This window comes from Zea mays, chromosome 4, assembly GCF_902167145.1.
Source record: "Zea mays cultivar B73 chromosome 4, Zm-B73-REFERENCE-NAM-5.0, whole genome shotgun sequence".
Classification (NCBI taxonomy): Eukaryota; Viridiplantae; Streptophyta; class Magnoliopsida; order Poales; family Poaceae; genus Zea; species Zea mays.
Window position 1 is genome coordinate 44,016,998 of NC_050099.1, and position 9,344 is coordinate 44,026,341.

The following is a 9,344-nucleotide window of genomic DNA, read 5'->3' on the forward strand; positions in this document are numbered from 1 at the left end:
GGCAAAAGTCCAACTAAATTTCTCATCTCCGAGCAAACCAACCAAAAAGGCAACGCTCGCTGGTTGGAAACCACGAGCGGAGCCTCGCGGCCGATACCGTCACGCCACCTGACACCTGCGCGGCGTCCCTGGTCCCACTGCGCCGTGACTCCAGGATCATACGTGTCCCACGTCTCGGGACCCAATAGCTATCCGCCACGTGGGCCCTCTCCCCGCCACGGCGCCACGTACCATGTCACGTGCCCCTGCCCGCTCGCCCCCGCGCGGCGTCACCAAAATGATCTGCACGGCGAACGCGAGTCTCCTAAACGATACCGGGCGGGCAGGCACACGAGCGCGAGCACGCACGAGTTCGCGAGTCCCCCTGACCCCCACGTGCGCGTCGTTGGAACCAAGGATTGGATTAGCCTCGCCGACGACGAGGAGAGAAGAGCTGGTGGCTGGCGAGGGGCTCGCGGGGATGGGGATCTCGAGGCCCCTGGCGCTCCTTCTGGCGCTGCTGATCGCCGTCGCCGGCGCGACCGCCGAGGAGCCCGTAGTGGCGGCGGACTCGGTGGCCGGCGCGGTGGAGGCCGCGGCGGCGCTCAGGGTGGAGGAGGCTGCGGAGGCCGCGGCGCTCAGGGCCGAGCTGGAGCAGCTCCGGGCGAAGATCTCCGCCTTAGGTCAGTGCCCAAGGTTTGAATCCACGTGGCGCGCTTGATTTTACTGTCTGGATGTTTTGGCCTGGGACGGGTTGGTGGTGGAATCGTCGAGTTCATGCCGCGCAGCTAGGTTAATTTGTGCCGTTTCACTGGATTGACGCCGGTCCGGTGAGCTCTCCGGGGTTTAGGGCCCGATTCGTTGCGGCGAGGCGCGGTTTCGCGGTGGTTGGTGAGCTACCTGGATCTGTCTTGTTGGGGTTTTAGCTTCTGCCTGCTTCTAGTCGTCTGGATGGTGCGCGCGCGACAGTGCTCGATTGATCGTGTAGCTGGCGGGGTGCTGCGAGATTGTATTCGATTCTCTCGTGCTGATATCGACCGTGGGTTGCATAATTCTCCCTTTTTGGTATAAAATTGGATAATTCTATCTTTTTGAGGCAACTGCTTATTTTAGGGCCAACCCCCCCCCCCCCCCCCCCCCCAAAGCTTCCTCTTCTGTTTACATAGTAGCTTTGTTTCTGATTGCCGTTAACACAAAAGCTACAAAAGTTCACATATACCTCTACTGTTACAATTACGTCAGTGGGCGGTGGGCCAGTGTGTAATTGCAGCTGTTGTGCCTTTGCCATGGATGCTGATCCACTGCCATAATGCTTGGGGTCCTGCTTCATTGATGTGTACTAGAATCGAGTAGCTGGGGAAGTCTAGCAATATTAATTGCAGTAAAACAGTAAATTCTCTGAAGATGCCTGTACTATTGAAGAATGTAAACTCAAACTATGCCACGGCATGGAAATAGTAGTATCTTGTCATCGTGATATCATTCCTGTGATCCTGTCATAAGCAAAGCAATTTCCTTTACTTCGCCACTTTGTGATTCTTTATTAGCCTACCAGATTCATTCTAATTTTGATATCCCACGGGCCACGGGAACCATTATTGTGTTTGTTTTCTTGCTACAGAGTCAGACATAGCAGTGCGATCTCTCGAACTGAAGAATAAGGACGATGTCATCGTGAACCTAGAGAAAGCCATTGCGGAGAAGTCAAAGGCTATTACCTCTATGCAGGGCGAGATTGCTTCTCTCCAGGTAAAACACCACAGTTAGTTTTGAAGTTTGCACATTCTTACAAATAACTTTGCACTTATGCTTATGAGCTTATCTAAGTACAGGCAAAAGGATCTCTAGCTGCCGAGGAGCAGGCTAACAAGGCCAATGCCAAGGCTGTTGAACTTGAGAAGCAGGTATAGGCTATAAGAGTTCATGAACATTTGGAACGTGCTAGCAATGTGTTTATGATTTCTCTTTATTTTTTTCCTGTTCTAGATTGACAAGCTCAAAAAGGATATTCAAGCACAAAGTAGTCAGAAAGCAGCACTAGAATCTAGGGCCAACGATGCAGAGAACAAGGTGGAAAAGTTGAATGAAAAGCTTAATACAGTAAGCGCATAAACCTTCCTTGTCTATGGAATATTGAGTGACTTTTTTAAAGAAAAAAATCAGTGGTCAACTTCTTAGTTTCGTGTGCTACTGTAAGTGTATATGCCATCTGCTTTTCCCTTTCTAGTTGGCTATATACAAGCCTGCAACAAATTCTTATGACACTAGCAGATCAAACTAGATATCTGTACTAGAGTCTAAAGTCCATTGGAATTTTAAATTCTATTGAAGGCATTTGGTGAAGAACCATCCAACCAAATGGACATTTTAGATGTTGGATTACACTATACTTGTATTTTGTCGTTGCTAGATGCAAAAGGAAAGTGATGAGCAAAAACGCAAAATCAAGAAGACAGAACGTGCTCTTAAAGTCGCTGAGGTTTGCAATAAGTTTGTTTTACTATTAATGCACTTGTGTCCTGGTTGTTGTGTGGTATATATACTATTACATATTTGTTCTTTCGCATTGTAGGAGGAATTGATGAGGTTGCAGTTAGAAGCAACTGCTAAATCAAAACAGCTGACTGAGGTAAGGATATATCCTGTCACTACCATTAGTTGTTTTTTTTATCGGGAGTTATCTTTAGTTGTACTTAATGAAGATTTATAAATTTCTGCAATTTAATAACATCAATTGAGCATAATAGTGATTCTATAATAATAAGATAAAATTTACTAATTTCATTGCAATGCATGCTTCTTCTATACTCTCGGGTATGGATGGTGTTCAGACAGACTTCAGAGTGCAAACATGTCTGTTTATGTTCCACAAAATCATTTTACTAGACAAAGCATGTTGAAAATCCTGCACTACTACTGATCTATTCCATCTTTTATACTCTTTATTATCACTGTTTAAAAAATCAAAAACTAGTGTAAGAATAAATACGTTTAATCCACATAAATTCCTGTGGTTCCTAAAAGTTTTTTGCAGTAATCTGTTAAGGCATTGATTTCCTTCAGTTGGGTGTTTCCATTTTCTGCCACCAGTTTTAGCGAAGTTTCAATAAATATTTTTCCACAATAGCTACATACCTTCAAGGTGCACTATTTTGCTTGTCACTTCAATAAGCGCAGTATACATATTGTAGTTCTACTGCATTGAACAGCAAATGCTTGTATTTGATGATGTCTTTCCTTGCTTGTTCCCATCTACATCATATTTATGATTCATTCTCATTTCCTTTCGCAGGTTCATGGAGCATGGTTACCACCTTGGTTAGCGACACACTATGCTCGTTACATGGTAAGAGCGGAACCACAAATATTTATCGCTTCAATTTCCATTCTCATGCTTTCCCATCACTGACCACAAATATTTACCGCAGAAATTTCCATGCTCATGCTCTCTCATCGTTATATTCATCATCATTTGTAGGAGGTTGTCTCAGGTCACTGGAATTATCATGGAAAACCTGCTGTGCAGAATGTTTTGCATAAGGTGCCTGTGCCTCTTCATACTACTTGCTTTAATTTCCAATTTCAAAAATGCATCCTACAAATAAATATTACCATCTAATATTTCAGGCATCAGAAAAATCAGCACATGCAAAGAAATGGGCTGAACCACATATTGAGACTGCTAAGATGGTAATGCCTGTCTGTTCATGTACTTTAATTTCTTTTGTTTTATCTTGGGCTGACAGTAGTACTTTCTATGATTGAAGAAATGGATTCCTGTTAAGGAGAAATTGGTTGTCCTCAAGAAAAATGCAGAACCTTATGTACAGAAGGTATCGACAAGATCAGTGGAGTTTTATGAGTCATCAAGGGATGCTGTGACACCTCACGTTGTCAAAGTTAAAGAGTTTGCTCATCCCTACTACCAGGTAATTGCTGCATTTTCTGTTCCAAAAATATATACAACTTCATTCACTACTTGGAGGGCTGCAATGTGTTGATTATAGCAATCCATATGCAGTTGCTGATATTCATTTATTTGATTATGTTGATCCAGGAAGCCAAGAAGTTTTCTAAGCCTTACATTGATCAAATTGCTGAGATCACTAAGCCACATGTTGAGAAAGTTAGAACTACTCTGAAGCCATACACTAAGAGAGCAGTTCATGCGTATGGGTCATTTCTTGGGTCTGCAACCACATACCATCGACAGGTTTGTGGTTCTTACTAATTCCACTCCAGTCCCTGTTGCATGCCAATACGTCCTATTGTGCCATGGGCTGTAGGTAGTAGCTGTAGCCTAAAGCCACACTTCGATCTGGTATCCAACTCGTGTGACGTGTGCATATCTGCTCCCAAGTCTTACCACTTACCCTCTAGATGTAGCATGCCAAGCTGCTTATGGTTGCCATGCAAAATGCCATTGTTTTTGCCTTTTTTTTCCTGAAGGGAGCAGTATAAATGTTTCTGCATAATGGCTTACCAAAGGGTCTAGAAATGATAACCCTTCTATTGATAGTGTGGGAGCAGTATAAATGTTTCTGCATAATGGCTTACCAAAGGGTCTAGAAATGATAACCCTTCTATTGATAGTATGGTCTCTTCTATTTTTAGCTGCTTCATTAAGCTAATGAATCTAACTTTTGTTTTGATATACTTTTAGCTGGTTGTTATGTATGTTTAGTTAGTTCTACCGTGTCCATGTGATATTTATCATTTGTTTTTAAAAAAACTGATGTGACAAGATTCCAACATGTTCTTCTCCCTTGTAGGCTCAGGCGACCATCATGGACTACCTCCATCAGCATGGGGTACCCAAGTCATTTGCAACGAAGGAGTTAGTTTGGTTCCTGGTAAGCACCCCACACTAATTCGGCAGTGGACCACAACTTTTAGTAGCGGTCATCTAACAAACATATTTCTTTATGTGCAGGCTTCTGCCTTGCTAGCTCTGCCTGTCTTCGTCATATACAGGCTTGTAGTAGAGACCTTCTGGTTAGTTTCTCATAATCCGAATGTGGAATGTTGGTTCCAATCATAATAACCTTGAGTAACTGAAAATGTCTCCGGTGCTTTTTATGTAGCACCAAAAAGAACAGAAGGCCTCGTGGCGGTAATGGTAACGGTAACCATGGCCAGAAGAGACACAAGCGGCGATACGCCGACAAGTAGACCAATCTACCCAACACTTTAGGGTTCAGCATGTTGTGTTTGCATTGTCGCGCATCTTTGAGCAATGAGCAAGATTGGGTTGCTCCTCCCTCCCGGAGGCACTGTTGAACCATACATGGAGGAAGGAGACTCGGGTCATGGGCACCCTTTACCGTGAGAAGCGTTGTAGCCTACACCACCAATATTTCTCTTTCTTTTACTTCTTCCCAGGTGTACTATGGACTTCGGTGCAGGTGCAGCGGACCTTTTATATTATCTGCACTTTGCTGGGGTTCAGGGGGTTAGGCCTTTGTTTTATTGGTCGTTGTTTATTGTAACTTGTGAATTCGTTTGAGTTCGTCTGTTTGTTTTTTTGGCTGGCGACCTACATTCGAACTTGTTAGTTGAAGTTTAACTCAAGTTGCTGGAGTGTCATGAACAGGAGAAGAGTGTCTAACTGACATTGATGTAAGCGAGGAGGGCACTAGGAACTTTGTGGTAGCTAAACCACCAAATTAATATCAAATAAAACCAAATGGACCTTGAATTGTTCCCCAAATTAGTATAGAAACCTGGCAACCAAATAATATATGTCGTATAGTTTCTTTGCCACGAAAGAACCAACAAATTTTGCCTCGTTAAAATCACACCTTTAGTGAAGAAACATATATATATATATATATATATATATATATATATATATATATATATATATATATATATATATATATATATATATATATATATATATATATATATATATATATATATATATATATGGCCATATTTTGAACATCTATAGCTGATAATTACTGCTAAAATTAGATAAACAGCTAATTGTTATCTAACTCACTGTTAATAATTAGTTTATTAGCTGGTTCAACTTAGGAGGTGTTTGGTTAGAGGGACTAAAGATTAGTCTCTAGTTTTTAGTCTCATTTAGTCTTTTTTTTTGCCAAACACTAGGACTAAAATATGGACTAAAATGATTTAGTCTTTAGTCCTTCACATATGTGCTAAAAAGGACTAAACCATATTAATTCCACATTTACCACTTATTTGGTTCAATTGTACTAATAGCAGGAGAATGTTAAAGGCTATTTTAGATTTATTATGAGTCATTTAGTATATTCTTACTATTTTTAGCCCCTAGAACCAAACATGTTAAGGACTAAACTTTAGTCCCCTAACTAAACTTTAGTCCCTAGACTAAAGAAACTAAACATGGCCAAGTCTCTCCGATTACACAAGTTAAGGCCTTGTTCGGTTGTAGGTCTGAATTCAATCGTGTTCCTCCCTAAAATGCGAGTTCAATTAGACCGTTTCTCTATTGTTTTGCGAAACCTCCTAACCGCTAGCGTCTAGAATCAAACTTCTCTAGAGTCGTGGAACCAATCCGGCCTAAAATATACAATACTGCATGCATGGAAGATGTCTGGTCCGTGTTCCCCTAGAAGATCGGCTACACTTTTACACTGCATAAAAAACAGATACCCTAGAATTAATCCATTGTAACCGAACATGCCTTAAAGATAGAAAGGACATGCCGTGTAGACTCGACACACATCTAAATCTTCTGACTTTGAAAAAATTGTTAAAGTTCTTAGGGAGTAGAGTTCCTCAACCATACCCCTCTCAAAACATAGGAGGCCTTGTTTGGTGGTTCATATTTGTTCCGGAGATGTAACTTTACGAATAAGAAAAATATTATTAAAAATATATTTTAATTAAAAACCTTTGGAGAACTTTTTCTAGTTCCATCACAGTTTCCAGGTGCGCCTGGATCGTCTCTGGTAGAAACCGGCTCAATCGGTTTCTAGGTGTGCCTCAGCCGAGATTTGCGCAGAAAGTCCAAACGGTCATGAGCTTTTGAGAGGACCCTATTTATACCCCTTCTCCTCCCTCTCCTCATTTACCCTAGTCATTTCCACGCCTTAACTCCTCTCCAAACTTCAAACAAAGGCATTAACTCCTCCTCTCACACCAAACTCTCTCCCTCTTCGATTGATTGAAGGAGCACTTGGTGTGAGCTTTGAGTTCTTCGATTTGGGTGACTTGGTTTTCCTTCTCCCCTTTTTTCTCCCTCATTTGATCTTATTGCAAACTAAAAGCATCTAGGTCCCTGGTTGGTTTTAGTGATTAATGACAACATAAGATTATATGTGACTAACGTGTGTTTTGCAGAGCAAATGGTAAGTTAGGTCGCATTACAGGAAGTTGTGCTGCAACGGTGAAAACAATCCCTCAGATGAGAATTTGAAGCGACGGCTAAAAAAGGCAAATCAAAAGATGAAGGTCTTCATATTCTAAGTGTCGAAGGAGTTGTGGACACTTGGTATAGAGTTAAGTCTTCTATTTTTATTTTAGGTGTACTATAAAAAGGGATTGTGGATGAGTAGTTTGACCAAGAGAATTCTAGTATAGTGTTGGTGCATATTCACACTCACAACTAGTGCTAGGTGTCACTCTATAACACACTCACGAGTTAGAACGAAATCAGGTTAGAAAAACCTAAGGAAAAGAAACTAGGGTTGTTGTCTTATGGGCACCGGGCTGTCCGGTGTGCACCGGACTGTCCGGTGTGACCCCTGACAGTGGGCCCTGGATGCCCCAGGGCAACCCTTTGGCCCTCGAGAAAACCCGAGAGCGAGCAATTCGTGGAACTGAATTTTAGCCGCGCACCGGACTGTCCAGTGCACACCAGGCAGTCATTGTTCACTGTCCGGTGCGCCATCAGAGCAACGACTAGCTGTTAGAACTAGCCGTTGGCTACGCACCAGACTGTCCGATGCGCCCATGCGCAGAAGCCACAATAACGTCTAGTTTTGGTTGGTGTGGGTATTTATACCCCCTCCACCAGCCACATTTAGTGTCTTGCTGCCCACATACACTTGTATTCATTGCTAGATGTAAGCCCACAAAGCATAGTAAGTGTAATACCCAAAAAGTGTAAAAAGAAGATATAGATGTTTTGCATATATATGTTTGCCTTCATTTGTTATAACATGTGAATAATCACATCAAAAGCCATTAATTAACTAATGACACAAAAAATAATACATCCATCATGTGAGGTTTTATTTTGTGTGCAGTTTGTGACAATATAAAAATAATATAAAAAGAAATATGTTAATACCCAAATTGGAATTTAATTTCTAAAGGAAATTCTAGAATTTGAGAAAAGAGAAGAAAATACTATGCAAATGAGATAAAATAAATATATAAATAAAAATATATTTCCCTTCCATTAATATTTGAATTGGTACATTTTGATCAATGGTGAATCTCATAACAAAATTTAAATTCAAATTTGAATTCTAAAAATAAAGAGGAAAAAGAAATCAGAAAAGGGAAATGAAAAAGAAAAGGAAAAAGAGCCTCTTGGGCTGGAATAACTGTTTTTGGCCCATTCTTCTCTTGATCCCGCGCAGCCAAGTCCCGAGGTGTGGCCCCGACAGCATGGCCCCACTGGGCAGTCTCACCACTGCGCATTGTTACCCCTTCCACTGGTTGATCGGACCCACGCGCCAGCTGCACACATCCCACGCAGCGGACTCCGTCCCAACCACTGACCGGTGGGCTCCACCCTCCTGGCGCATTCACTGTTTCACTGGTTCGCGAGGCCCACCTGTCATCCCGCCGCCGCATCAACAAACCGAGCGCCATGCGTGGATCTTCCCCCCTTCTTCGCGTGAGCTGGGCCACGTTGCCTCCGTGGACTTGGACGTTAAATGCGGGCTCCGCCCACGACTTCTCCCTCCTCCAGTTTTCTCCATCTGTGTCGTTGCCCATGTCGCCTTATTTCGCAAGTCTGAGGAAGCGCGGGCCGCCGCCGGAGAACTGGCCCATGCCAAGCATACCAGCCTCTACGTGTGGTCGAAGGAGTGCACCGGGGGCCAGGGTAGCTGACCGTGCCCCCAATTCGAACTGTGCACCGCTTGGGCTCGAGGAATTCCTCGTCGGAGGTCAAACTGGGGCGGAATCGCTCCTCCTTCGTGGTCCGAGCACGTCACATCGTCACCACTGGTGAGAACTAATTACCCGCACTCGCTTTTGTCTACTCATTGTTTGGCACGTAATAGGTTAAAGGTAGCGTCCCGGGATATCGATCGGGCCATCTCCGGCCATGGTCGCCGCCGTGCATTGGTTTCCCGAAGGGGGGTGAATGTGAGCCGTCGTATTTTGGATGTATGGCGTAGATTAGAGAGAGCGTA

General features: G+C 43.1%; 1 protein-coding gene across 2 annotated transcripts; it reads left to right on the forward strand.

Annotated features, from left to right (window-relative positions):
* The first annotated feature begins 270 nt into the window (after window positions 1–270).
* On the forward strand, window positions 271–5,571 carry LOC100277246 (uncharacterized). Of its 2 annotated transcripts, XM_008678782.4 has the most exons (14): window positions 271–662; window positions 1,601–1,728; window positions 1,812–1,883; window positions 1,966–2,079; window positions 2,390–2,458; window positions 2,552–2,608; window positions 3,272–3,325; window positions 3,458–3,520; window positions 3,607–3,669; window positions 3,747–3,908; window positions 4,037–4,192; window positions 4,752–4,832; window positions 4,913–4,974; window positions 5,064–5,571. In XM_008678782.4, exons 1-14 carry the CDS (start codon window positions 278–280, stop codon window positions 5,149–5,151), a joined length of 1,554 nt encoding a protein of 517 aa, XP_008677004.3. In that variant the 5' UTR covers window positions 271–277; the 3' UTR covers window positions 5,152–5,571. The 2 variants fall into 2 exon arrangements, with proteins under 2 accessions (XP_008677004.3, NP_001144343.2); NM_001150871.2 differs by lacking the exon at window positions 2,390–2,458 and having other exon boundaries at window positions 326–662; window positions 5,064–5,411.
* The last annotated feature ends 3,773 nt before the right edge of the window (window positions 5,572–9,344 follow it).